At 41.5% G+C, this 16,643-nt stretch overlaps 1 protein-coding gene across 3 annotated transcripts in view; it reads left to right on the top strand.

Moving 5' to 3' along the window:
- The window catches only part of pigl (phosphatidylinositol glycan anchor biosynthesis, class L), a 28,033-nt gene that overhangs the window by 8,044 nt on the left and 3,346 nt on the right, over window positions 1-16,643 (top strand). For all 3 annotated transcript variants that reach the window (XM_061249008.1, XM_061249007.1, XM_061249009.1), the window contains exons 3-5: window positions 6,657-6,747; window positions 10,871-10,938; window positions 13,052-13,083. In XM_061249008.1, coding sequence (XP_061104992.1) covers window positions 6,657-6,747; window positions 10,871-10,938; window positions 13,052-13,083 — 191 coding nt within the window. The remainder of the gene's footprint in view (window positions 1-6,656; window positions 6,748-10,870; window positions 10,939-13,051; window positions 13,084-16,643) is intronic.

The following is a 16,643-nucleotide window of genomic DNA, read 5'->3' as shown; positions in this document are numbered from 1 at the left end:
CCCGTCCAGTCCATGTTAAAATGGTACCCCGGACGAGATTTGTATTCTGCTGAAATAGCCCACATTTTCCTGCAGGGTCTTGAGTAATAATGGTCTATAGGTGTCTACACATCCTGTTTCAGCTAGGGGGACATCAGCTACCCTGCTAAACTTCTGTCTGGTCTAAAGTGAGAATTGGCCTTTTGCTATGAATGTGCTTTAAGGACAACAGGCATTAGTTATGCAAATTGAAGCGCTAACCAGCACTAACATGTGCCAGAGTGATATCGCAATATGTCCTGCAGGTCCCCTCAGCTAGGGCTATACTCAAATTATTATGGCAATATACTATCGTAACAACATATCGGATAGTTTGATTTGTCATACTAATTTGTTTAATTGTTTTTTTGTTTTTTTTCCATGAAATATACACTTTTTCATGACCCATAAGGTGTTGTTTAAAGTATAATGTTTACCATTTGTGGACTAAAGCTAAACATTTATAACTATTTTCTTTGTTTGTAATGTATGTGGGAGCTCATTGTCTAAGGTTTATGTGTATTTTTTGTTGTTCTTGGCTCATGTGATTTGAGTTATTTTACTGACAATAAACACAATAAATAGCTGTTGTACTCAATAGCTTTTCCATACCATACCCCTACGGTACGACTAATACTAATTCCAGTACTGTGGGGGTGGGGGGGTTCATAATAAAATTCATATATATGTATTTTATTATGAACCCCCCCACCCCCCCAGTATTGGAATTAGTATTGTATTGCATTTTTCTCTTAATTTTTATGAAGGGTGCCAATAATTCTGACACCCACTGCACAACGGCACACATTGAGTACAGGTGGGGTTGGTCTCCTGAGGCCGCTGCCACACTGGGTATCCTAAAGGCTGTAAAAGGGTTTATGACTGCATTGTGTCCCCTGTCCCTGGCCGAGACGCAACAGAAGCCCGGTGGGGTTTTTTTTTTTCAAGGCCTTTCGCCCGTGCAATCAGACTAAACAAGCGCTGTCAATCAGTCACAGACTTTCTAGTGGACCAAAGTTCAACAACCGCTTTCAGATGCTCGCGGGCAATTAGACATCGACATGCAAAGCAGTGGGAGGGAGAGAGGTTACTCTGGGCCGTTGGCGGCGTTGCCATGGAGAAGCTTCTGCATAAGGCATCCATTAAGCTCACTCCCGGCTTGAGAAAGGTCAGGTAGATCATCTGTCTATTGTTCTTTTCTCCTTTTCCTCACTTTCCACTCCTTTCTGGTCAAATACAGTTGCAGATACAGCTGAAATTCCTGTTAAAGAGAGTGGAGATTATTACTAAGCAACCTTATGAAACCTCCCACCGACTTAAAAACGACTTAACCTTCTGGTGTGCTAAAGTTGTGTGGGAGTCTGTTTCATACTTGAAACGGTGGATGGGAACTCTCACATAGATGGTATAGATGCTGCACAAAAAATTAAAAAATGAAGAAGATGATTTAATTTTCTGTCTCCCCCATTGATTCCAGTTGTACCTTCTTCAATTGACTACTTTTTAGTTGCATTCTTGAAAGCACAGGTTCGAGGTCGTTCAGGAAATTATTTTGTTGCCGTCATAGTCTGCAAGTTTTTTTAGATTTAGGTGTTACATCATCTGAATTGTATGAGGCAATCTGGCAATATACAAAGTGGCTGAAAGCAATGTACTTGTCAGACCCTTAAGTCTCGCACGGAGCCCAGAATGTTCTCACGTACATTGTACATTGCAGCAACGTTGTGAGTGTTTTGTGTTTTGTGTATGCCGGAAAGGACTTTGAAGTCCTTTTAATCCCTTCTTTTGGAAAGGGACCTTGGAAAGGGGACAGCTTCCTGTTTGTATTCATCTAAAGCACGATGATCCAATAAGCTCTTACCCTTAGTCAGTCTACGTGTGTCAGTGTGTTTTGGTTCATTTTACTCTCTCCGTCTGATTTTAGCAGGTTAAGAAAGGGCAGTAGGAGGCCAGGTTGGATGGCCATCAATTTGAACCCCCCCCCCCTCCCCCCCACCACTGTGCAACAGATAGCCCCCAAGTTTTTTCTGTTGTTTACCAACCTAATGTCCCCACCCCCGTTCTGACACAACATCTCCAGGCTGACCCCCTTCGACCCCGGCAGAAGTTGAGTTGTGCCCTGATCGATCACGCGTCGGGACAGGCCCGTCTCATTGTGGGGGTCCGGGGGGCGGGGGTCCGGGGCTCTATTCATCCCCCCCGAATGCGCCGGAGCTCAGGCCATCGCTCTCCCGCCTGGCCTCCTGGCCTTGAGCTGCGCTCCCACACTGCCTGCTGGGAGGTGGGAGGCGCGGGGCATGCGGACGCTGCCTCAAACCGGACATGTTTCTGTACATACATGGGCCTACGGTAATAGCTCATGCATCTATGTTGAAATTTCCACAGCAAAAAATACATGCAGTGTATTTTATTTTTTAACTACTGAAACTGAAGATTTTCACATTGTGTCCTGTGTCTGAGCTCCTTATATTTCATGTCCCAATTGGGTACTTGAATGATAAAATAGGGATGTCTTTTGTGAAACAAAAAAACATCTCCGTATATTGAAAAATATACAGGGACCCATTTAAATGGTACATTTGTATATATGTTCAAGTTTTATACATGAAATTTATATTTCATGTATGCCACTCCTTGCCAGTTTTTTATTGTAATTTTTGCTTACTAATACATTCTGTTGGTCTTGCTGCACTATATCCAGCTAAGATTAAAGTGGCGATAACTGGTTTCTTTCGACATATAGAATGTATGTATATTATTCGATGTATATTACTGAATACATTTAAAAGTAAAAAATTGCTATTTGTCAAAAAGAAAATGGTGCCTTGAACTTTCTTTTGGACATTTTCAAAGAACTCTGCTCCCAATGAGTACCATCTTTGTTAACCCTAAAGTAAAACAACATACCAATGTTTCCTTTTGTGCAAATTTACAACATACTTCTCAGTTCCACGAACAGTTTCTTATTTCACAAATAAGTCTGTGTTATGTCTTTATTACTGGTATGTGGAGAAAATCATATTATCAAAATTCCCTGTCAGAGGGTTTCTTTTGGGTTTTGAGGCACAAAGATAATTTTTTTGTAGAGATTACGTGAACCGAAGGTTTATGCACGGGAGTAACAAGGATTGCGGTACACACGAAAGTAGGCTTGAAATAGACTTTCAAATCTCTGGGGATACAGTGCTCCCTGGGCTATTGAGCCTCTTCCTCTTTATAGAGTCCCACATGACCACCACCCTTACTTTTATTTTTGCATTGTTCTAGCTAAAAGCTACAGGGTATGTTAAACCAAATACAGGAACAGAACGTACTTTGTGGGCTCAACCAACTAAACAAGCTCACAGAATCCTTGTTCTACAGGGATCTGTGGCCGTATAACCAAGCATGAAGTGTTTAACGCAATTGAAGTAGAGGCATACATTTTAACAATTTTGCATGGCCTGAATATGTGATGGTGCTTGTGAAGTATAATAAAGAAGGATTGTTTTCTTTTTTTGTACAGATAAAATTTGTCAAAATACACTCACCGAGCACTTAGGTATTTATTTGATTTATTTTTTAGACTTCTACTGCTGTTGCCTATCAACTTAGGGGTATGATGTGTTGTAAGTGCAGAGATGCTCTTCTGCATACCACTGTTGTAATGTGTGGTTATTTGCATTACTGTCACCTTCCTGCCAGCTTTGACCAGTCTGGCTATTCTCCTCTGAAGTCTCTCATTAACAAGGCATTTCTGTCTGCAGAACTGCTGCTCACTAGATTATTTTTTGTTTTTTGCACCATTCTTTGCAAACTCTAGACACTAGTGTGCGTAAGAATCCCAGGAGATCAGCCGTTTCTGAGTTACTCAAAGCACCCTGTCTGCCACCAACAATCATTCCACAGTCAAAGTCACTTAGATCACATTTTTCCCCATTCTGATGGTTGATGTGAACATTACCTGAAGCTCCTGACCCGTATCTACATGATTGTATGCATTGCACTGCTGCCACACAATTGGCTGACTAGATAATCGCTTGAATAAGTAGGTGTAATAAAGTAAAAATCTTTCTAGTAAAGTGCTTGGTGATTGTATGTAACTCAACAAAGAATCCGGTTTTACTGGTCACATCGCACCAGTAAGGAAATTAACTAAACTACTAAAAACACCGTGGTGCAAATCATAAATCTCAATGAAAGCAATGACTAGTGTCATTTTCATATAATGCTGAAGGGCTTGAGGAACTTTGAGGACCTCGTATTCGAAGCGAGCAAACATCTAAGGCACTCATAACGCCTAAAGAGAATAATAGGCATTCCCTCTGCATGTGAATCATGGTTTTGTACTGTAGCGGCGGCTGCACTTTGTCTCAGCCCTTGCCTGCACTCTGTGTTTAGCACACAAGGAGTTAAACCCTCTCAAAGCTGCCCCTCTGTTCCTCTTTCTAATGATGCCGTGCCCTTAAGCTGTTGTTTTCATCTGAACTGCCTTGACCCCGGTGTGTCCGAATTGGTTAGACTGCGCTTGGCTGGCCCTCTTTTATTTGTTTGATGTTGAGAGAGACTGAGAGACCGCAGTCCAGTCCAGCCTTCATGTCACCGGGAGACACTGGACACAGTTATGGAATGCCACTGGACTGGTCAGAAGTTTTGAATATTTTGTTTACAGTAATCGACTCTGTAGCTTACTTTATAAATCAATATAGACCTAGCGTACGTATTGGAAGCGGTCACCACACATTCTAGATTCGGATTCGGTCTTGTGTAAGGAATTGTACAAGTTCCAGGATTATGTTATTCACACTGCTCCATTCCACTGCTTGAACTCTAATTTACTCTACTCTTACTGTTAGGCCTATACATTGAGATAGTCCATGTGACTTGGCTTTTCATTAGTTAGAGTCATTCCAGGCTCCCTGTGTCTGTGGTAAAAGGCCACATTTACTGCTGATGAGCTCTTGCTTGCCTCTGTGTTCCTATTGACATCGAGCTTTGCTTACACCCTTTAGGAGTCACGAAACCTGAGAAACATCGAGTCTCTGTGGCAGACATCAAAGAAACCCTGTGAAAGTACAAAAACAAAGTGTGAGAACTGTTGTTTCAAGCAAAAAAGGTTATTTTCCTGTTACTTAATATTGTCAGTAACAGGAGACAGGGTAAGCTTGCATGTATAGGGAAGCACATAGTACAACAAAAGGTACTAGCTCTGAGAATCAAGTTTCACAAGTCTAACAAATAAATATAGGCTACATAAACCTAATAGAAATGGTCTAGCTTGCTGTGATCTGTTGGAGTTGGGAGGGGGCTGGCTATTATTGAACATAGTGGTTGATGAATGCCGACCTGTCAGCTTTTTCCAATGCCAGAGTTCAGTGCTGACCCCCATACATTAGGAGGTGGGTAATCAAGTTGTCAGGGTGGAACAGAATGGGAGAGTTCCCTCTCTTGTGCGAGGTGTAATCATTTTCCCCCCGTTGAAGTTTGGAAGATGAATATTATGCAGAAACCCTGTGACCTCCAACCCTTTTGCAGAGAGAGTTCAGACGCCCTGAATCAGAGTTCCACAACGGGAGCTGAATAGACAGGAGCTTTGGCAACGTACACTCCGTTGATGCTCCTAACCACAAAACCGCCAAATCTTTCATTTTATTCAAGCTTTTAAGTGATTAAAACACTAATTCTCTAGGTAGTTGAACGTAAGATGTAGGAGGATATAGGCTTACGAGAGGACATGCCTTCAGATCTGAGCAGTAGTCTCTTGTGAGCTATAAGAACTCTTGAGAAAATTTCACAGCATACAATGTTAAGTGACATATCTCTATAGGGAACTGTTCTGTGATAAATATCTCTGGCCATTTTGTCAACGTTCTTGTAGGGGAAGCGATAACTGATGCTATATATACCAATTAAATAGAAAGCTGATGCCAGTATGTATGCCCTTAGGATGTATGTGTCATATTCTATTCTGTAAATGTGTATGAAAATATTTTTTTGTAATGTGACTTGATCTTTTTCAAACATTTTCAGGTTATGCTTTTCTTGCATCAGCTATGCCTGCTTTACCGTTTCTCCAACATATGCGGTTCTTTCTTGTTCTGAGGTTATTTACAGACACTTTAAATAGTAGTCATTAATATATATTTGGTGCTTACAAATCGTATTTTTATGCCCATTTTCTCCCATATTTGGAATGCCCAATTGTATATATCAGTGCTCATTGCTGCACGGACCCATGTATCAATTTGGGAGAGTACGGACACGCGTGTGCTTTCTTATGAAGCAGGCATGTAACAGTACTGCCTTATCACTCCTAAGTACTGTAAGTAAGCTGGTGCCTTAACCAGATGTGCGCAGATGTCTTGACCAGATTTTGGCTCTGAAAGAGGATGAAATGCAGCCCATCTAGTGCATGTTTTCATCAGCTTTGCACACTGCTGTGGATAGGCAGCCAAGATAATAAACCGCCAGTCATATTTATTCCAGGTGCCCTTGAGCAAGGCCCTTATCCCCACAGTGCTCCACAGGTGATTGTTCCCTGCTTAGTCTAGTCAACTGTAAGTCGCTTTGGATAAAAGCATCAACTAAATTACTGTAATGTAGGTAATGCACCTTGCTGAAGTGTACAGTTCCTAGTTAATGGAATGGGGTTTTTTCAGGGAACTTCCAGATGATCCCAAAAAGGAGTGGAACATTCATGTCATCTCTTCCCTCATCCTGAAGCAAGTTAAAGCCAGCTCTATCAACCTGGTGAGTCAGATTGCACAGGAATAAAAACATGTACTGGGGTGCTTTTTTGATTTCTGGACTGGAGTGGCGAAACAAAATTATAAACCTCTCCAATCGGTGCAACCGATTCCAGGGGGGGAACAGACCAGCGTGCAATCCTCTAAAACGGCGGTTCCCAAACTTGGTCCTGGGGGCCCCCTGTGTATGCTGGTTTTGTTCCATGGATGTTAATTTGTCTTAATTATGTGCGATGTAATGTTTCAAGGGATTATTTACCCTCTTAAGCCACATTGTCAGAAATAGCTCTGCATGCCATGAAGAGTAACCAGGGGAACCACTGCTCTGAAGCATGTGCAGTCAGGAAGGTGTCGGTAACGCAAATAACCACACATTACAACAGTGGTATGCAGAAGAGCGTCTCTGTACATACAATGCATCATAACCCTTAAGTGGATAGGCTACAGAACATAAGTCTATAAGTCTAAAAAGGTAAAACCGTGCTATGCATCGTGTATACTGAGCTGCCACATGCCCATCTGGCACAGACAGGCCTAAAGAGGCGTCGTTTGTGCTCTGACTGCTGACATAAGGCGCAACTCATTCCTGGGAACCAGTGCTTTTGCATACATGCCATGTGTTTGCCATAGCTTATAATAGCACTTATGTAAAGTTATTGTAGTATTCTGGGTATTCTAGCTGCCAACTGTGCTATGCCAGTTGGTAAGTTGATGTACACTTCAAGGGTTCAAGTTCTATGTGATAACTCTAGAACTGTACTTGCCTCTAGGGTCCTCAACGCACTTGTCCCTGGGTTTGATTTCCACTTTATTGTATGTCGCTCTGGATACGCGTGTCTACTAAATGCCTGTAATGTAATGTAATGTAGCATACCGCTCAGGATCTATTCTTCGGTGGAAAGCTCAGCAGTACTCTCTCAGTCCTTCATCTGTAGGCACGTGCATACCTCTCCGTTTGATTCTGTTGAAAACAACTCCGGTCCCGGTTGTTTTCATTCCAACCAATCGCCTTAGTTTTACTTTTCTGACAATTTTATGCTGGGTCACTCTTGTACTTCAGCACAGTGCAATCTTTATGATACACTTGCAGCCTGTGGCTATAGCTGGTGCTCATACTAATGCCAGAGCACGATATGATTGAGCTAATTAAGTCATTAAGAGCAGAAGTTGGCACAAAATCCTGAAACGGATCAGCCCTTGTTGTGCACCTCTGCCCTAACCCAAGAGCAGGAGTGCCGGTGTTAAGTTCCCATGACAATCTAACTAGGGCATTTGTGTTCTTTTGTACCTGCATGGGCTTTCCGTGGACTGCTGGATCAGATTGCTTCTATCCAAGCATAATTAATTCACTAAGAGCATTATCCAACTACTGGATTCCAATGGCATTCACATGTGGTTCGCTGGAGACTACCGGTGACTTTCTGGAGTCTACTGTTTACTCTCTCTTAAGGTTTAAGACTGAAAGATTCCTACCAACCACTGAGAGTATTCTAGCCAATTTCTATGTTTGCAAGGAAGAATTTGTTGCTGAAACCTAGACAAACTTTTTTTTCATTCCACAAAGTTTGCTTTGTGGAATTTGAAATACAGGAAGAAACAATTGCGGGCTCTAAAGAAAAGAATGCAGATAGTTGTCTGGAAAATTAAGAATATGTCTACATTCTTCTCGGTGTTGGGAGGATGGAACTACTGGTTCCAAAAAAGAAGTCAGGAAAGACTTGTGGCTCTACAATTGACCATTAACTCCATTGTGGTCGATTATGCATACTGGGTAAATGCCCAGGGCTATTATATTTTGCATTTATTGTCTGATTTTATCATGACATGCACATTTTAGGCATGTTTAGAACTTCTAAATACAACTGTCAGTGTGCAAACATAGAAGAGAAGACCTCATTAACATTGGCTTTATAATGCAGTAACTTGAGTACAGGTGCCTACATCTACTTGACAATAAGAACATTTTATTGCATTTCTAGCTTCAAATGTGAATCATTCCACTTCCACGGTTTCCTGCTTTTTTAAAATTAGCCGCTTGTATCCTGAGAAATTGAAAAGGATGTTTTGTGGCATCCCTGTCAGAAGCAAACTTTGATATCTCATCTGTAGAGGACCTTAAATTATTAATTGTTGTGACTGATAGCTGATAGACTATATACACTAGTGCTCCATTGTTAAACCCGGGATGTTAAAATCCAGTGTTAAATTACATTACGCTTCTCTGCCCTGCCCAGCACATACATATACACTCAGTGAGCACTTAATTTGGTATTTATTAGATTTTGCTGTAGCCTATCCACTTGGAGGTTGATGTGTTGTGTGTTCAGAAGTGCTCTTCTGCATACCACTCTAATGTGTGTCAGCTTTAACCAGTCTGACCATTCTCCTCGGACCTCTCTCATTTCTGCTCCCAGAACTGCTGCTCACTAGATGTTTTTTCACACCATTCTCTGCAAACTCTAGAGACTGTTATGCGTGAAAAGCCCAGGAGATGAGTAGTGTTTTTTTAGATACTCAAACCACCCTGTCTGGCATCAACAATCATTCCACGGTCAAAGTCACTTATCAAATTTTTTCCCCATCCTGATGGTTGATGTGAACATTAACTGAAGCTCCTGACCCGTATCTGCATGATTTTATGCGTTGCACTGCTGCGACACGATTGGCTGATTAGATAATTGCACAAATCAGTAGGTGTAGAGGTATTCCTAATAGTGCTCAGTGAGCATACATTCACTAACTAGGTCATAGTGGCCTGCCCGTCTTTTGCTTTGCTGGGAAGGACAATGTTTCATTTGGATAGATTAAAAAATAACTTTCTTTGTATTGTGTTGTTTGGTTGGCCACTTCCTCGACAGGGAAAAGAGAGAACCCTGGACTCCCTCGGGGAGAAGATATAGTGCCTGTTAGCTTCAGCAGATGTGCGCTCGGATATGAATGCCTGCCCAGTGCCAGAAACAACACACTGTCAGCTGTGTGGGTCATTCCCAGACACTCTCTGTCTGTCTTTATCATTTTTTTAGCTCTTTTGTTTGTAAGTATCATTTTACTCCCCAATTCTTTCTTTAAGAAAGTTGATTTCCCCATTCTGGAGGCTGCTCTGCCTTCCTTGTTTATTTTGGCTAGGTCTTACATCTTAAGCTTAAGTTTCTATTGCGTTTTTAACCTACCAAATCAGAGAGCCCCAACCCCCCACCCTCCCGGAATCTCTCCCTAACTGAGAATCCCTGTGTCTGTCTGGCGATTATCATATTTGGAAGTTTAGGTTCCCTTTGTCTTTTGTTGAGGGCCCTCATGCCCTCAGTCGCTGGCCTTCTGCTTCTCAAGGTGTTCGTATCCTTACCTCTGTGTGTGTCTCCATGAGGGCAAAGTCAATGCCCAGACCAGACTATCTGGGGTTCAGACAGGGTTCAAGCAATCCAGCAATCTTCTCCTCATTGTTCAGCCCCCATCTCCGCCAGGCCAGAGCTGTTTCCTGGCTGGACTGAAACCTTCAGTCCAGCCTGGAACTGGTTCCTCACACATCACTCACACATCACTCACACATCACACAACACACAAACAGTCTGTAGAGCAGTGGTCACCAACCTTGTTCCTGGAGATCTACAATCCTGTAGGTTTTCATTGCAACCCAAATTTGGCACATCTTTAGCTGTTGAATGAGGTGTACTTTGTTGAGGTTGGAGTGAAAAACTACAAGACAGTAGATCTCCAGGAAGGTTGGTGAGCCCTGCTATAGAGTCTCTTAAGACAGTTTTTTGAAAACAGGAATATTAATAACATTTGTGATTATCTTTAAAAAAATCTGTATTTCATTTTATTGGAATATTTTGTATTGTTTTTGTCTTTCTGTAACACTGTCAAGGGTTCAGATCATCTATGTCTTCCAAAATCATATTGGCATTCCACACAGTATGCTAAGATCATTTTCAATTTTACAATCACATTTCTCCACAACCTCAAGGGAATATATTTTGTATGTTCAAAGTTAGAAGAGACTGCACAATTGCATAATGTTTTGATCATTTTTTTTTTTGCTCTAGCAAAAACAGGGTTATGGAACACGCATCAAAAGAAGTATGAGTAGTCTTTCAAACATTTTTCCAAACCGTTGTTTGTTTCTACAGGTCCTGACCTTTGACGGAAGAGGAGTGAGTGGCCATGCCAACCACATAGCCATTTACCGGTCCCTCAGGTATATACTACCACCAACTGAGACTTATGTTTACATTAGAATAAAGAGAAAACCGCAGAATAGGAGATATGTTAGTTATGCACATCCTCTAACAGAGCAAAGTAAAGACTGCAGTCTATTCAGAGCCCTCCTTGAGCTGTTCTATGATGCACTAAAAGCCAAGTACTGCCTGTCCAAATATAAAAACTTCATTCAGCCCATTTTCTGATTAAGCATGAAACATGTCCTTACTTTGTGGGAATGTTTTTCATTTGCTTATTGTCTCTTTGTGTACTTAAAATTAAAGGCTATGATTCATTTTAAATGTCAAGGTGGGTACACTGCCAGTACTTATTCAGAAAACAAACCCTAGGTGTTCTTATACCGTAGCAGTACAATAAGTCACCGGATCTTATTTGAATGCACAAACACTGTCCTTGAGGCAGCGACACATGACAGCACTCAGATCTGTCTCCATCCGCAAGGAACGAGAACCAGGCCTGTGTGTGTACCAGGCAGCCAGATTCCCCAAATACATCATTATAACTTACAAGCTGCGCTGGTTCCAACCGACCCTACTGCGATGTCCTATGCATAATTCACTCTCCATGGCTTAAAAGCCAGCCAAGCCACATGCAGAGGAATAACAAGCTCTGCCCTGAAAACCACCGGAGATCTCATCTGGGGCTGAGGGATGTGGGTGTTCTGAGGAACAGCGTCTTGCCTCTGCGTTGCATCAGTTTGTCAAGAAGTACAGGGGGTGGATGGCGGCTTGGAGCATGCGTCGTGCACCCTTCTGTCCTAACCGACTTTCGACTGGACTCAGACACGGTTCTACCCGTTACAAGACTCGGTCAGCAGCGATAAGGAGGCAGAAAGGGCTGTTCCCTTTCACGATTTCCTCAGTAGCGGTAATGTTGTGATTGTACTGTTCACTCTGAAGGGAGCTTTCATATGTAATTCTGCTCGCTAACACTTACAGTTATAGGGAACCTGTCGACTCCACTGAGAATGCAACATGACAAGTACATCACAATCATCGACATGACATTGGCCTGGAAAGGAGAAAAAACATCATAATGCACATTAGATGAGGATATCAATATTTTTATTAAATATGAATTCTGGAATTCAAAAATTCTGGAATTCAAACGTTCAAACGTATTCTTCAAAATTAAAATGTCTGAAGGAAGGTAGAGAATGCTCTTCTCTTGAGAACACTGTGACTCTTTAGTTCTTCATTACCCTGTGCTTCCAATAAAGAGGCAGCCTGTGCTTTTTCAGCTTCAAATAATTAACAGATAAAACCTCTGCAGTTGGAAGAAAGCGCTATCCAGTTGTTACACTATTTACAGAGAGACTCATAGCTGGAGAATGCAGCAGAGGGCTGCCAGTGACCATAGCCCTCAGCTTGCAGTAAAAACGTGTGGTGTGCTGCCTTCTCCCCACAGAACACCAACAGGTTCTTTAAGGAGTTTTAAAACGTGTTTTTAAGCTGTTAAACAATCCCACAGGTTTCATCCTGTGCATGCAAGTGCAAGTGACTGCAGTTCTCTCAAGGGCAAGGCAGTGTGTTTTCACAGGAGCCCTCCACTGTCTGCTTCTGGAGTCCTGCCCCCCCCCGCCTCCACCTCCCCCTCCCCCTCCCCCACCGTCTCCTGGAAGCTAAAAAATGTTCACCTCTATCCTACTTGGCTCAGTGCCCAAAAAACAGTTTATGTTTTACAAACACACCTCAGCTGGCAGAAACATATGCAAACATTGGGTTATTTGTACCTTTGTTAGGGGAATACTGCCCACAAATATGGTCTGTTTTGCTAACCCTGACCTGTTTGGCTGGCCAGGCCTGTCCGACAAGGGGGTCAGTACAGGGACTTCCAGGAATCGGATGCGTGGAGTTTCTTGTGAGAACTCCCGACTGAGAGAGTCCTGCCTGGTGTGTGTTCGACCAGCAGGGACAATGCTAATAAGCCGCATTGGGATCCACTGATATTTATTTTTCTTTTTGCAACCATGGCCTGCTTCTTTTGTTTCATAAAGAGAATTAACTAATGTGAAGGTAATGTTGTAAAGTGCTAAATGTTTTGAAATTCCGGGCAGATCAAATCAGATTTTTTTTTCCTGTCTAAAACAGATATCTGGCCTCCACTGGAGAAATACCTGATGGTAAGTTATTTTGGTTATATTATGGTTATAGTTGAAAGGGCACTTATTAAAAATGTATTGACATTCGTTATAGTGTAACTAATATGTTAAAGACATCCTCATTTCCCACAATTAAATTGTTATTTGTATTTGTGTGTGTACATACATACACATAGATGTCTGTGATATATGTATGTTCTGTCATTTTTTAAGCTCTCTGTCTAAATCTTATTGGCAAACATAGAATTTTGGAAGCAATCTTTGGCCAGTAAATGCCGACATCTACTGGTCAGTGTAGTGTGTTACACCAAGCTTCTGCTATAATTGCTGCAGGATCTGGATTGTTTTTCACATTATCCAGCAGGCTAGACTCCTCTCTTCTCAGGGGTATATTTTATAAGTCTGTATGGACTGACAAGTATCAAACGAGCATGTGAGGTTACACTGTTGTTTTTAGTGATTCACTTCCACCAACAAACCTAAAAACACCATCTGTCACACCAGACAGAGTGCTGTCTCTGTAAGCTGTAAACTGAGAATACTTTAATCTTTCATAATGTCCATCCCCCTCAGGGTCTGTGAAAATCTGGGCTCGATAACGTTGTTTTAAATTAAACCTTAAATATGTACAAGGGATGGCAAATAATATTTTGGTTGTATCGTTATTGGACAATATCAGAAAGCTGGCAGTCAGTATCAGCCAAACAGCTAAGACAAAGGCCTATATGATTGCCTAATTTGATGATGATACATATCGTAGCTTGAGAAAGTATTCAGACCCCAGATTTCCTTTTTGCATATTTTATTGTAGATTTAATTTTAAATGGATAAAATTGCCATTTTTGCTCATCAATCTACACTCAATAACCCTTGGTAACAGTTAAGTTAAAATGGGTCATTGTGGTGTTGAAAGGCAAACCGTCACCCCAGTCTGAGGTCTTGTGCACCCTGGAGCAAGATTTCTTCAAGTAACTCTCTGTATTTGGCTGTGTTCATCCTTTCCTCTATTCTGACCCGTTTACCTGTTTCTGCTGCTGAGAAGCACCCCCATAGCATGAGGCTGCCACCACCATGCTTCACTGCAGGGATGGTATTAGCCAGGTGATGAACAGTGTCCCATGTTCACCAGACATAGTGCTTGGAATTCTGCTCAAACAGGTCCATTTTTGTCTCACCAGACCAGAGAAACTTTTTTCTCATGCTCTCAAAGTCCCCCTGGTTTGGCTAACTCTCAGATGGCCAACTGTAGGAAGAGTCCTGGTGGTTCCAAGCTTCTTCCATTTCATAATTATTGAGGCCACTGTGCTCCTGGGAACACCCAAAGCTTTAGAAATGGCTTTATAGCCTTGCCCGGATCTACACTCACTGAGCACTTTTAGGAACACCTGTACACCTACTTATTCATGCAATTATCTAATCAGCCAATCGTGTTGCAACAGTGCAATGCATAGAATCATGCAGATACGGCTCATGAGCGTCAGTGTTCACACAGAAATTTGATCTAAGTGACTTTGACTGTAGAATAATTATTGGTGCCAGACAGGGTTTGAGTAGCAGAAACTGCTGATCTCCTGGGATTTGAATGCACAACAGTTTACTCAGAGTGGTGTGAAAAACAAAAAACATCCAGTGAGCGGCAGTTCAGAAACGCCTTGTTAATGAGAGAGGTGAGAGGAGAATGGCCAGACTGGTCAAAGCTGACAGGTAGGTGACAGTAACGCAAATAACCACACACACAACAGTGGTATGCAGAAGAGCATCTCTGAACACACAACTCATCAAACCTCAAAGTGGATAGGCTACAGCAGTAGAAGACCAATATGTCAACAAAAAAAAATAGGTCTACTACATACCTAATAAGGTGCTCACTGAGTATATGTCTCACCACAATTTTATCACCGAGGTCTACGGAGAGTTCTTTGGACTTCATGGCTTGGGTTTTGTCCTGACATGCAGTGTGAATTGTGGGACCTTATACTGTATACACAGGTGCGTGTGTTTCTAAGCTATGTCCAATCAATTCAATTTGCCACAGCTGGGCACCAATCAAGTCAAGACACATCTCAATAATAATGAAAGTAAACAGCATGCACCTGACCACAATTTATGGTGCCACAGCAAAAGTTCTGAATACATATGTAAATGAGAGATTTCAGTTTTTCAAAGTTTTACTTTACTTTTAAATTTACATTTTACATTTTAGTCATTTGGCCTTTAATCCAAAGCGATTTACAAGTGCTAATTTATAAAAAAACAAATAAAAAACCGAAAAAAAACCCCCCATGTTTTTCAGTGTAGACTGATGCGATGGCAATTTTGACCATTTTAAAATTACAGTACTGTGCAGAAGGACCCTAGACTTTATTATATATATCTTTATTTTTTTGTGTGTGTTAGTATAACATTTTCCAAAAGATTTAGTTTCACAGAGACATTTTTGTATTTAATTTGAAAAAGTAACACATTACTGTAAGCAATTGACTACTTTTTACATAAAAACTTGACCACGGCTGTCTGAGATCAGAAGCAAGGAGCCAACCAAAGTCTGCAGAAGAACTGTGGCAAGTTCTCCAACATGCTTGGAACAACCTCCCTGCTGATTGTCTTATAGAACTGCAAGACAGCCTTGGCTATCTCAGAAAAGTGATGCAGTTTTAATGCTGAAGGGTGGTCACAAAAAATATTGATTTGATTCAGTTTTGAACTATTCTGCCAAATTAGTAAAATGTAATGTAAAATGTATAGTATGTTTATTTAGGACCTTTCATTGATTTTTTTTTTGAAAGAATCTTATCTGTACAGAATGTTCTACAGCTGCCTAAGACTTTTGCACAGTACTGTAAATTTCAATAAAGTGAAGGGATCTGAATACTTTCTGAAGCCACTGTACATGCACCACAGGCAACGTATTTATTGCCCCACTAAATGATGTGAAAGATGAGATGTACTGTATTGAACCCCGTGGGCAAAGTTTTCCTGTGCATTTGACTCATCCTAGTTACTTGTCAGGACCATACCTAACCTACCCTACATGTGAGAGTACACGGGGAGAACATGCCTCCAAACAAACTCCATGAAAGTGTCTTTTTTTTTTTTTTTTTTTTCTTCTCCCAGTTCATATCTGTGCTGGTTATTTATTTCTTGCTGTGCACCTCTATTAGGTACATCTCCATTGCAGAGCAGACAAACAACAAAACAAGGAAATAATCAAGCGGATTATCTTCTCAAATAACAAAATAAAACTATTTATATTTAAAACCAAGTGTTTAATGAGTGTAGGTTTGTCCTGCCACGGGTACTGATCGCTGTCACTCTGTTATCATGAGTCTGAACCTAGTCATAGTAGATTTCTGGCTGCAGAGCCAGATTGTGTCTGGCAGAGGAAAAGTATTTGCTGCTGTAAGGCATTTTACATAAGTGTGCCTCTCTGCAGACCCCCAAAAGGAAACGGACTGTGTTGACCATGTTGACACTGGGTCAGCAAGGTTTGATTAAAAAGACAGTGCTTGTCAATACAGGACTATTGCTCCCATCATTGTGCTGCCTCTGTGCAATTCTGCCACAATGCAAGTTGCCTGTGA

This window comes from Conger conger, chromosome 7 (genome assembly GCF_963514075.1).
Source record: "Conger conger chromosome 7, fConCon1.1, whole genome shotgun sequence".
NCBI lineage: Eukaryota > Metazoa > Chordata > Actinopteri > Anguilliformes > Congridae > Conger > Conger conger.
Note: the sequence above shows the minus strand (reverse complement) of the source record. Positions and strands in the feature narration are given on the sequence as shown.